Source organism: Trachymyrmex septentrionalis, unplaced genomic scaffold, assembly GCF_001594115.1.
Source record: "Trachymyrmex septentrionalis isolate Tsep2-gDNA-1 unplaced genomic scaffold, Tsep1.0 scaffold74, whole genome shotgun sequence".
In the NCBI taxonomy this organism is placed as follows: Eukaryota; Metazoa; Arthropoda; class Insecta; order Hymenoptera; family Formicidae; genus Trachymyrmex; species Trachymyrmex septentrionalis.
The window spans coordinates 365,748-378,784 of NW_017305927.1; the positions used below are offsets into that span (position 1 = coordinate 365,748).

At 28.7% G+C, this 13,037-nt stretch overlaps 3 protein-coding genes across 3 annotated transcripts; all 3 read right to left on the minus strand.

Annotated features, from left to right (window-relative positions):
* Positions 1-2,609: 2,609 nt before the first annotated feature.
* Positions 2,610-3,935, minus strand: LOC108753977. The gene is made up of 2 exons (XM_018495970.1): positions 2,880-3,935; positions 2,610-2,768 (listed from the first exon to the last, which is right to left on the minus strand). The coding sequence occupies exons 1-2, from the start codon at positions 3,933-3,935 to the stop codon at positions 2,610-2,612; spliced, it is 1,215 nt and encodes a 404-aa protein (XP_018351472.1).
* A 1,999-nt stretch (positions 3,936-5,934) lies between these two features.
* On the minus strand, positions 5,935-8,239 carry LOC108753941 (putative gustatory receptor 28b). The gene is made up of 3 exons (XM_018495936.1): positions 8,227-8,239; positions 6,631-7,079; positions 5,935-6,066 (listed from the first exon to the last, which is right to left on the minus strand). Exons 1-3 carry the CDS (start codon positions 8,237-8,239, stop codon positions 5,935-5,937), a joined length of 594 nt encoding a protein of 197 aa, XP_018351438.1.
* Positions 8,240-9,486: 1,247 nt separating this feature from the next.
* LOC108753942 (putative gustatory receptor 28a) lies at positions 9,487-11,002 on the minus strand. The gene is made up of 3 exons (XM_018495937.1): positions 9,917-11,002; positions 9,675-9,761; positions 9,487-9,591 (listed from the first exon to the last, which is right to left on the minus strand). The coding sequence occupies exons 1-3, from the start codon at positions 11,000-11,002 to the stop codon at positions 9,487-9,489; spliced, it is 1,278 nt and encodes a 425-aa protein (XP_018351439.1).
* Between the last annotated feature and the right edge of the window lie 2,035 nt (positions 11,003-13,037).

Consider the following 13,037-nt stretch of genomic DNA (forward strand, 5'->3'; position numbering starts at 1 on the left):
TAATTGTAAGATTAATGAAGAAGAGTCAAATAAAATTTTGACAATTTTAAAATAATTTAATTGAACATTTGAACTATAATTTAAAACCTCGAAAGCTAATGGTGGATCTATTAGACCAACTTAATTATAAATCTCTTTGTCTAAAATGCCAAACAATTTAATTTTTTTTATTTTACATCCGCAAATTTGGATCATTCTTATTAGAATATACTTAATATTCATTCTTCTTTTACATGAGTTATGTTATTTTAGTTTCTTAAAATTAATCAGTGCTCTTTAATTAATATAAATTAAATGAGTCTTATACATAGAAGACGCAGCGTAAGAATTTATGCTACTCTTGACTTTAGCTTTAAAGATAATTAATAATAATTTTCAATGATCTTGTTTCTATTTTTATTTTTACAGGAATCTTCATTGTTATCATGACAGAATGTTCCAAATTGCAGGCGAAGTATCTCATTAATACGATACCAAACGCAATTGGATCGACTCTTAGTTAGTATTATAGTTTCAAATGGTATTTTGACAGTCAATCAGAATCGGCCGTTATTGACAGAATGTGTGCCAGTCATATCTCCTATTGTTTGGCAATGCTGTTTAATCGAATTACTGCAACAATCGTCATTAGTCTGCATTTTCTGCAATCAACGATGACACATTCCGGCAAAGCTGAAAGCCATCTTCTATTGCTATAAATTGCCCATTTAATCTGAAACATTCGATTGATTACGTGTTCAAGATGAGTTCTTTGAAATTAAAATAATAAGAAACTTCTGTTTTGCTTTTTTCTTATTTAACGTGACCATAGCTTACCCAACAGATCTTCTCCAGTCGCAGTCTTGCGAGTGTCGACGTAAGTAAAGACTGTCGGGGTGCGAATTCTCGCGGATGAAACGCGCCATATGACTCGTCCGATCTGCGATGGGTCGTTTCAAAGTGGAAACAACCATAAACCCACTTGGCTGACCGAAGAGAAACACTGAAACCTGCTTGCCACGCCTCCATGAATATTAAGCGATCAGACCGGACTCTCGTAGCAACCTCCTCGTCGACCAAGTTAACACGGAAAATTGAGTTTGCCGTGGGTTTTCGTTCCGCTACCAGTGTACATACCTTCACGCGGTTCACTTTCTCTACCGTGTTGTCCATCCGGTTCAATGCCTCATGTTGTCGGGATTTAATGTCCTCGTCGTTCCGCCATTGGGACTTGTAGCAGGCGCGGTTTTTATGGTGACGGATTATTCCCGGGTTACTCGTGTCGAGTTCAGTGCTATTCCGCGGTTCTGACACGACCTCGCCCGATCGGACGTAGACGTAGACATAAAACGTTTATTGCGTCTCAGAGGATTAATCCCTTTCGGACAACGTGGGAATTAATTACATAATAACGGTATAACAGTAGCAAATAATGAGAGATTGGAAAAGAGAAAGTAATAATTATAATAGTAATAATTGTAATTTAGCAAGATTTAGCTAATTAAGGAAATGAAACGATTCTTGTGATTGTTAACAGAGAGAAGAGATATATTATGTTTTAGTTATGATGAAAATTTAAATAATTATACAATGTCATCGTATTATATATACATTCTCGTATATATGTCGATAACATTCATGTATAATTTTAGTTTAATAATCTGATAGAAATTTAGCTATGGAATCATATTAAATCAGGTAAAGGTAAAGTTTAACGAGATCTACTTTGACATTTGTACCTTAATTATGATGGCGTACGTTCCGTTTCAAGATTGTGTTACTTCATTTCACACTTGGTGTCACTTGCAATGAGTATTAGTTTGGTTTACTAACGAGTTTAGAGCTACGGGAGTTATCTATAAGAGGCAGAGCGTGAAAATTTGAGTCTAAAGGAACGGAGAGTGGTGATATGCTAAGTGACATTAGAACTACGGCGACGAAGAGCGGAATGAAAGGGCAAGATAGAGGTGGAGTTCCTTCCGTCTTCACCCCCGTCTTTTATATGAGCCTATCGCACGACACAGATCTCTATTCAAAGAAATATCAGGGTGCTGAGTTGGCCTATCCAGGCCTTTACACCGCCGGAGCTGCTCGGCATTAAATGCGTCCGCCGGCTGTAATAAAATTCATTCGCTCCCGATATCGTATCATCGACACTCGTAACGCGGGACAATCTTGTCTCGTATTACGCAAATATTTCGTTATTCATCAAAAACAGATTCTCTTCCCCTTCTTTCTATGACTTGGTATGATACAAAAGTTCCAAAACTATCGCAATTATTATTTATTTTTAATTAATAATAAGTATCTCGTATAATATACATTTATTTATTTTCTGTTTATGATTAACATACATTTAATGTAACATTTTTAAATGCTTTTACACATATATGTAACGTATATGTGCAACTATAGTTATACAAGTAAAGAATATCGAATGTTTATGTTTTATAAATAGAAAATATTTTTAATATTTAAAAATATATTCTTTTCTTTGTCTTTCATATCTTTATATCTTTATTCAATTATATTATCTGTATAATATTGTGAACTGTAAACTATTCATTTGCAAGAAATTGACATTTTCGTGAATTGTATTAAGATTAACACATATGAGGTGATGTTACCTATTAACTAAAAGCAAAATTACATGCAATATGTATTAAATTAATAAAGGTAAATGATTGATCACTTACAGCAGCAAAAAGCGGCGCACCCACAGTGAAACCCTTCGCACAGAATGTATTTCGACGAGTGGTATGCAATATTTGCAAAGAAAACAGCTTCAACTGTAATGTCAGATCGAAAAGTAATTAATTATGTCAAAAAACAAAAAAGCACAATAATATATGAGACATTTTTTTTTAACAATATACGAATTAAATGATTATTTTTATTACCTCATCTTTAATTCGCTTGTCATTAGTGCTGTTGAGTACATCGTGAATAGTAATTCCAATCTTATTGGCTTGATCTTTACCGGTCTCGCATGCCCATACTACTAGTGCTGTTTTTATTAAATAAAATATCATGGATGGGATGAAATATATGTAACAGAACAGTTTTTGTGAACTGGTTAATCGAAAGTTTAAGATATTTTGCCATAATATTATACAATAATATGAGAAGAAAGTAATTCTAACGAAGGTTGTAATTATAGTAGCAACGAGATGCAGACTGAAGATCATATTTAGCATCTGTACTGCATCGTTGACTAACAGATGTTGTTTCTCTAGAGCTTTTAGCTCCATCAGCAAGAAAAAATTTTTCTGTTCCTCGTAGTTGCTGAATAAATGTGATTTATTGTTCATTACGAGCAGATTTGCCAAACTGTCATTGATTCTCTCAAAGCAAGCCTTTAATACACAAATGCAATTCATGTATAGCATATCTATCTGAAGCACTACCATAGTTATGTAGGTTGATAACATCTTGAGCAAAACAGGATATTCCAAATAGAAGAAACAGGTCGATCCTTGCAGGAGTAAGAAAAGAAAACCGATTATATCCTTGGCGTGGATCAACATACACTGTTTCCGATATGTCTCCAAAGGCAATTCGGAAGATATCTTCAGTATAGTACGAAGTAAACGCATTCGTGAACCATCCCAAATGTATGTAGCAACCGCTATGAAACCGCTAAATATATAGAAGGCGTAAAGGTCAAAACTCCTGCGTAAACTTGTGGTTTCAAACCATCTAGAATGGTTGATCACATAGACTGTCATCAGTGTGCAAAAACAAACGACACTCGTAATGACAGTCCACAAGATTTGACATGGTTTAGAAATTTCGTAAGATGAAGCGTTAATTCTATACGGAAATATTCCGAGAACGCGGCAGAAGATGAAACAAGGATACATCAAGGATTGAAAATCTGTTGCATGGAATAGTCGCCATCTTCTTCCTTTTTTTCTGTCTTTGACTCGTTCTTGGACTTTCGATGGACTGAACATCAATGAAGTATCGTGAAAGAATTGCTTGAAATTTCTTTGTTCCATTATCAATTATATAAATATCTTATTACGAGCACTTTAGTTTTAAATGAGTAATTACGAAGGTTTTTTTTCTAAATGCAGTTTTCTCGTAATGTAAGCAAAAACTAACAAACTTTTTGTGATCTATTTACATCTAGTTAGTCACATTAATACTACCAGTTTCTGCTATAAGACATGACTTAAAGATCGTTTGTTAGCCATGAAGTAACCATGGAGCTGTGACACGTATCACCCTTGGGATACAATGCATAAAGTAATGAAATATGATTGCTGTCATATGAGCCATCATTGTATATATATAGATCATCCATTAGAATAATCATATCTATACACGTAAAACAGAAACTATCGAATATATAATGGTAAATTATTAGTTTTTAAAAATATATTAATACCGACTGTCCGATTTCAAAATTGAACATTTATCGTTTTAAATATTTTGAGACTAAATTTTTTCTTGTTATTTAATACATACATTTTTTATTGTAATATTATTTTTAATATATTATGATTGAATTATAACATTTGACATATATAAATATTATTATCAACGCAGTTTTTTATTTAATCAAAAATAATAAGTCGTTGATATTTATCTTAAAAATTTGATTTATATCAGAATGAACTACAAATTATTATTCGGCAATATTATGATATAATTATTACGATATGATAATTGCGATTTTAATATTATGCGATAGAATATTATGTGTATTAATGTGCATAATATTGTATACCTTTATTATTAAATAGAGTTGTTTGTGTTTTGTGAAATATTGTCATTGTAGCGAAAGGTATACATATAATATAATGAATGCAAAGTTAATAAAAATAAGTGATAATGATATAATAATGCTATTATTTAGAAAGTTAATCTAAACAATTATCTAAAGTAAATAATAATTGATCTAATATTATTTATTATATAGTATTATTGACCCAGGAAAAAATGTTTTATATACATATAATGTATATAATTATATATAATTACATAAAAAATTGATATATTTCATATACAATTATATATAAAATAAATATGTCCATATATGTATACATATAACATTTTTTCCCGGGGATGTAATATTCTACTTAATGACAATATGATTAATTTTATAATATTTAATTTTACAATATGACTTAAAAACCAAAAATGATCTTAAGATAACTTTTTAAGATACTTTTTGTATATTTCAAGAAGATAATAAAAGAAAACAGTAACAAAAAAAGCGAATATTATTACACATTAATTATGTTATATTTCTTTCAATAAAAATTTAATGGATTTTTATAAAAAAATATATATTTTTTTATATAAATATAAATTTTTATAATAAAAGAAATTTATATGAATAATATACATATATTATATACATATAATAAAACTATCTCTCCTGAATTGTACAAATGAAACTCCATAAAATATTTAATTAAAGTTAAAACATTAAATTTACTTTAGATATAATTATTCATCTTCTAGTAACGAAAAATTATTGACATAAAATAAAAATTAGTTTAAATATTAGATAGAAATTTATCATAAATCGATATTTTCGATAAATTCTAAGTAATCATAATGCCAATATATGTTGCATGTATTCTATTTTTATTTGCAGAATCCTTGATAAATTAGGAATCATATTTTAAAGCAAATTGTAACTACCTTATATGTTTAAATATATTTGTAAATTAAGAACATTAACCGATACGTTACAAGAATTGCAATTATAAAGAAAAGAGAAAATATTTCAGTATTTAAAAATAAATTTTTTGCCCATTATATATTTTATGAACTTTCTTGTTATGAATTTAGCCTGATTTTAGATTGCTTGTGTAACATTGTTTACAATCTTTTCGTCATAAGAATGCGATGCGATCAAGAATTGTATTAAAATTAAAACATATGTAGTGATAGTATCCATTATCTATAAAAGCAAAATTATAAAGTAAATGCTGTAATTTAATTTAAGGTATTCAAACAAATGTTAATTGATTGCTTACTCACCATTGTGAGAAGTGTCGCATCCAGAGAGAGACATTTTGCAGAGAATGTGTTGTCACGATGCATTATTTGCAAAGAAAACAACTGCAACTGTAATGTTAAATAAAAAAATATTTACAAATCAATTTGAGAAACGTAATTATGAACTGTATAGGGTTAAACATTTATTACAAGCTTATCCTTGAAAGTACGCGTCGAATAAAAAATATATTTAGACAAAAGTTGATTTCAATGGGGACAAATAATGATAAAATCAATTTAAAAGAATGATTTTTCAAAGGTTATTAGAGATCGCCTCTACTTTTTTAAATAACATAATATAATTTTTTTTATACATAATATGATTTCTCTAATTATTTTACATATAAAAGTATTAAAATAAGGATATTAAAAAATGGATAGTTTACAAGATACTATTATATTTTATTTTGGAACATAAAATATCTCGTAAACTATAATTTTTTTATAAACATATTTTAATATCTTTATGCACAAAGTAATGACATAAATCAATTAATGTAAAGAAAATATATAGTTTTAAAAAAGTGATATGTTACATAACTTGTAATACTTTAAATGCTCTATTCTGTATGTAAAAAATGTATCATGATACGAAATATAAAAAAAATAAACAGAAATAAAAATTTTCAATACCTCATGTTTGATTTGCTCGTCATTAGTGTTATTAAGCAGGTCATGAACAATAGTGCTGATTTTTATGGCTTGATTTTTGCCAGCTTCACAGACCCATACTATCAATGCTATTTTGACAGCATAAAATACAACGTAGGGCATTACATTTCTGTGGCTAATCTGTCTGATCCAACTGATAGACAATCCATTTCGCCAATCTATCATATTGAAGTACAATTCGAAAGTAATGATGATGATGATGAAGATTATGGTTGCAAGAAGCTGCGGACTGAAAATTATATTTAGCATCTGCACTGACTCGCTAATCTTCAAGTGTTGTTTCTTCAAAGCTTTAAGCTCCTTTAGCAAAAAAGAGTTTTTCTGCTTATGATAAAACCACCTGACTAAATGTGGTTGATCATACTTCGTGATCAAATTTTCTAAATCGTTGTTGATCTTTTTGAAACAAGCTTTTAATACATAAACACAATTTATATACAACATATTTATCTGAAAAATTACCAAATTGTAGTACAATAAACATAGAACAGAAAAATGCCAGTTGTGATAACTCAATGTATATACGAGTAAGAAGAAGAAACCAAACATGTCTTTAGCATGAATTAGTATAGACGGCTTCTGATACGATTCTGGAGGTAATCTTGAAGAGATCTGCCGTAGGGTTTTAAATAAACGAATTCGTGGACCGCTTAAAACGAACGTGATGATTGTTATAAAATTACCGATTATATAGAACGAAATAAGTTCAATAATTTTGCGTATATTTTGATTGAGATCGAACGATTCAGAAATGTTTATTATTATTATCAATGCGCAAAAGCAGGAGACACATACAGTTATAGTCGATAGAATGTAATATGGTTTAGAAATTTCGAAAAGTAAAGCGTTGATTTTATACGGATGCATGCCGAGAATGCGGCAAAAGATGAAACAAGGATACATTAAGGATTGAAAATCTATAGCGTGAAATAACCACCATCTTCTTTCTTCTATCTTGCTCTTGACTCGTTCTTCTCGAGATTTCGATAACGATAAACTGAACATGATTGGCGACGTGTCATGGATGAGTTGTTTGAAAATTGTTGATCACATTATTAATTGTTTAACTATTCCGTTGCTAGTAATGAGCACTTTAATTCTAACGTGATTATAATTATTTTTGTTTTTTCGGAACAAATGCAGAAATTGTTACGAACTATTTGCTGTGAATGTTCAAAACTGCAAATGCTTGCTCTTACGGATTATAAAGTATGACTCACGAATTATTTATTAGCATAAAATAACCATCGAGCTCTAGGAGCAATATGCACTTATCATTATTATGCGATGATGATAAAGTGATTATTAATGATTATTTTATGTACTTAATTTATCAATTTATTAATCGAGGTGTTTATGAATTACAAATTATTTTTGATGAGGCTATTAAGATATAATGAGTTAATCTAGATTTTTATATAATATTATCGTAATATATTGCATATTGTTGTGCATCTATTAAATGTCGTTTGCATTTTGCGAAGCATTAACATTGTAGCGAAAAACATACATATGAGGTCTGTTTGGAAAATCCGACCTATGCCAATATCCTTGTACCTGAATATACCATTGTAGAACACGAATGTTCTTTATGGAGAGAATCTGTGTTCTGTCAAGCGGCATAATTTGATAATCAACAATGGTACGCAGTTGTGTAAGTGTCCAAAATCATGAATGTAACATTTCTAAGTTCTCTACAATGTCCGAATGCGTCAAGTAACAAATTTGTTCATGCAGTGAGAAAAAACGACCTCATTGTGAAAAAATGTTGACTAGAGCTTTATCACGATAACCTGTACATTGATCTCATATTATCTTTGATTTTTTGACGAAGCACAGATATCCGAAGTTTAAAAGTCTCTGTATAGTTCGGATATAGCTCCATGTGATTTTTGGCTGTTTCTGAAATTAAAAAAAAAGAGATTTGATGATGTAGACGACGTAATACAAAATACAATGAAGCATTTGTTGTATATTTTAAACGCTCTCAAGAAGGATTTCTTCCGTAAGATCAAATACTTTTCGAACATATCTTGTATGTAATGAATGCAAAGTTAGTAAAATTGAATTATATTGCACCGCTATTATTTAAATTAGAACTAATATAAACAAATATCTAAATTAGAATTAACTGTCTTCTCTTCTTAATATTCCAACTAATAATTTTATTAATTTTTCAACAAAAGATACAGCATATGATCTATGGACAAAAAATTATCTTAACATAATTAGATTTTTACATTTTAAGCACAATAACAGAAAGAAGCGATCATTATTATAATACATTTTTTTATATAAAAATTTAATAAAATTTTCTATAAAAATGAATAAAACTTGAATTATAAATGCATCTTGACGAAATATTGATTAAATATTAATCTAAATTTACTTTAGATATAATTGTTAATTTGTCTTAATTTTTGGTACAATCTATTGAAGTATAAATAAAAATTAATTTATGTATTAGATAAGAAATTTGTTGTAAATATCTTCAATAAAAATACTTTCTAAATAACCATAGTTGTAAAATACATTACACATATTCTATTTTTGCTTACAAAGACTTTGATAATTTAAGAGAATCTTAAAGCAAATATAACTATATTATACGTTCAAATGTATTTATACAAATATGAAACATTGATCAATTATATTAGAGAATCGCAATAAAAAAGAAAAAGTATTTTTAATATTAAAAAATAAATTTTTCTTTTACCGATTATACATATATAAGACTATATATATAAGATCATATATGTATAAGATTCTTTGTGCTGATTTAGATTATATATATTTTATAAGATTCTTTGTGCTGATTTAGATTGTTTGTGTAACATTGCTTGCAGTCTTTCCATCACAAGAATGTGACAAGATCAAGAACTGTATTAAAATTAAAAAATATGTAGTGATAGTACCCATCATCTAAAGAAAAAATCATAAATTAAATGTTAGAATTTAATTTACAAATATATTCAAACAATTACGGTAAATGGTTGATCACTTACCGCTCTGACAAGCGTCGCGTTCAGTGAGAGACCTTTTGCGGAGAATGTGTTATCACAATGCATTAGTTGCAAAGAAAACAGGTGCAACTGTAATAAAAAGTATTAAGTAAACTGTAACAAAAAATATCCAAAATATATTTAAGAAAAATGATTATAAATTGCGTGATTATATTTTACATATAAAAAATGTGTACCACTATACGAAATATTAAAAAAAAATTAATAGAAATGTTTTTCAATACCTCGTGTTTGATTTGTTTGTCGTTAATATTATTAAGCACGTCATGAACAGTAGTACTAATTTTTATGGCTTGATTTTTGCCGGTTTCGCAAGCCCATGCTATCAACGCTATTTTTACAAAATAATATATGACGTAGGTTAGTATGTAAGTGTGATGAATCTGCTTAGCCAGGTTGATATATAATCCGTTTTTCCATTTTACCATATTGAAGTATAGTTCAAAAGTTATTTCCATGAAAGATAAGGCTATGGTTGCGAGGAGTTGCGGACTGAAAATTATATTTAATCTTTGTACTGTATCACTAACCATCAAATGCCGTTTCTTCAAGTCGTTAAGCTCTATCAACAAAAGATGGTCTCTCTGCTCATGATAGATCCACATGACTGAATGCGATTTATTGTTTGTTATGAGCAAATTTGCCAGATCGTCATTAATTTTTTTGAAACAAGCCTTTAATACACAAACGCAATTTATGTATAGCATATCCATCACAAACACTAACAGAATCATGTAGATTGTCGATAAATAGTTCACAATAGGAAAGTTCGGGTCATAACACAACGCTGATTGAATGAGTATGAAAGAAAAACCGAAAATGTCCTTGGCGTGAATTAACATAGACGATTGTTGATATGATTCTGGAGATAGTCGTGAAGAGATCTGATGTATGATTTGAAGCAAACGTATTCGTGGACTACTTAAGACGAGCGTGACGATCATTATGAAACTGCCAAATATGTAGAAAGAGTTATTTGCAATACTTTTGCGTACATTGTCATGGAAGTATCCATAAATGTTTCCCATATATATTATTATCAATGAGTAAAAGCAAAAGAAGCACATAATTAAAGTTGATGGAATATTATAAGATTTAGAAGTTTTTAAGGATGAAGTGTTGATCTTGTATGGGAATATTCCAAAAATGCGGCACAATATGAAACAAGGATACATCAAAGATTGAAAATCTGTGGCGTAGAATAACCATCTCTTTTCTTCTTTCTTGCTTTCGATTTGTCCTTGGAATTTCGATGACGGACTGAACAACGAAGTGTCGTGGAAAAACTGCTTGAAAATTGCTAATCTCATTATTAATTATATAAATATCTCATAGAAGCACTTCTCAGTTTTAATGTGAGCAATTGCGAAGGTGCCTTTTCTAAATATATTTTCTTGCCTTTTGTTTCTTCTTCCTTTGAAATGTATGTAGAAACTAATATGGACTTTTTGCTAATCTATTCCACATTCTGCGAGTTTAAGATTAAGACTACCAATTGCTGTTATAAGACATTATTCTCAAGGATCATTTGTTAGTCATAATGTAACCATGGAGCTCCTTGAGTGACCCTTATGTCACCCTTGGGATACAATAAAGAATTGGAATATAATTGTCATAATCTATAATCTATCTTTGCATATAGTTTTTGCATATAATTTTTTATTTTATTTGTTACATTACATTTGTACCGCATGTTGCATCAATGCTTATACATATTAGTCAGACATCGGATTATTTTATAAATGTAATGCCTACTAGAGAAGGCAATGCATTTATAAAATGTAGTCAATTGATTAATTTTATAAATGTAATTAATCGATTTATTTTATAAATGTAATATCTGTGTGCTAGAAAAGATATTACATTTATAAAATAATCTGACATACTGACCAATATGTTGATGCAACATGAGGTACATACAAATTAGAAAGTATTGGAATACATAATATTTACATCAATTATTAATTTTTCGAAAAGTTAATACCGATATTAAGTTGCCCAATTTCAGAATTGTATATTTAACATTTTTGACATTTTAAGATTAAAATTTTTTTCTTATTATTTACATTAAAATATTGTTTTTAATATATGACAGTATTATAATATTTATCGTAAAAATATTAGTACATTTTTTGTGTTATTAATTAAATGTAATATTAATTAAAAGTAATTTGTCATCAATATTTGTCTTTCGAACTTAATTTTTACATCAAGATAATCATGGACCATGAATTATTTTTCCTAATTTGAGCTTATCAAGATATAATAATTTCGATTTATATTTAATATTGTATAATTGCACATAATATTGTACATTATTATATTGTATATTAATAGTCTTATTTGCATTGATATTAGTAAGGTAGTAAAAAATATATACAGGATGTTTCTAATATGACAACTGTTTTTATCTTTGTATAGTAAAATCGAATAAAAAATTCGATTAAACAGAAGTTGTATTGTTTGACGAAGCACAAATAATGATATAATTTATTTTCAAAAAAATCAATTATCAATTGTGTTCTATTGTCGATAATTTCAATACTTTAATTTTAATGTAATTTTGATAAAACTGCTTTTCTATAATTAGTATCATTGTTTTTTCCGCAAATGCCAAAATTGACGTGGACATTGTCCCCAATAAGTTTTAGTTTAAAATTGCTACGAATCAAAGTCAAAGATATACTTTACGAATCATTTGTTGGCATCAAGTAACCATGGAGCTTTTCGAACAGTACATATCATCTCTTGGGATACAACACATGAAACGTAATTGCTGTAACAGATAAATCCATCATCCTGCACATCTAGATGCTCATTAGGAAAATCATACAAAACATATAAAACATTTGCACACATAAAACAGGAAACATCAAATATTAATTATCTATGCTAATTGTTGGTTTTGAAGAATTTGTTAATATTCGTTCGAATTAAGATATTTAACTTTTTTAAATCGTTATTTTGAGATTAAATTTTACTTTGGTGTGAATATTTATATATATATATATATATATATATATATATATATAATATATTTGTATTATGTCTATTTAATAAAACGAAGTAAGACTTCAATGAAGGTCGAGTCTTATAAATGTCTTAACTGAGAAAATGTGTTAACCCATTCAGTCTGATCAAACATGAACGATCACGAACAAGTGCTTTTCTCCTTTCTATAGATTTCCGTCCTATTGGGATAAAGTTTATGACAAGATTTGATAACACAGTATCACACAATATATTGCTGAATTGCATTGGATTTGTTTTTGGATAATTATGGATTTATTAAAGTGGATTAAAATGTTTCCTTTCAAAAAGATCCCGTTGTGGATTAGGGAATAG

Coding starts and splice junctions, on each gene's coding strand:
- LOC108753977 (XM_018495970.1), bottom strand. CDS start 3,935: ATGTTCAGTCCATCGAAAGTCCAAGAACGAGTCAAAGACAGAAAAAAA. Junction 2,769..2,879: donor ACAAGCGAATTAAAGATGAG/GTAATAAAAATA, acceptor CTGACATTACAG/TTGAAGCTGTTTTCTTTGCA.
- LOC108753941 (XM_018495936.1), bottom strand. Junction 6,067..6,630: donor ACGAGCAAATCAAACATGAG/GTATTGAAAATT, acceptor TTAACATTACAG/TTGCAGTTGTTTTCTTTGCA.
- LOC108753942 (XM_018495937.1), bottom strand. CDS start 11,002: ATGAGATTAGCAATTTTCAAGCAGTTTTTCCACGACACTTCGTTGTTC. Junction 9,762..9,916: donor ACAAACAAATCAAACACGAG/GTATTGAAAAAC, acceptor TTTTTATTACAG/TTGCACCTGTTTTCTTTGCA. Junction 9,592..9,674: donor ACGCGACGCTTGTCAGAGCG/GTAAGTGATCAA, acceptor TTTTTTCTTTAG/ATGATGGGTACTATCACTAC.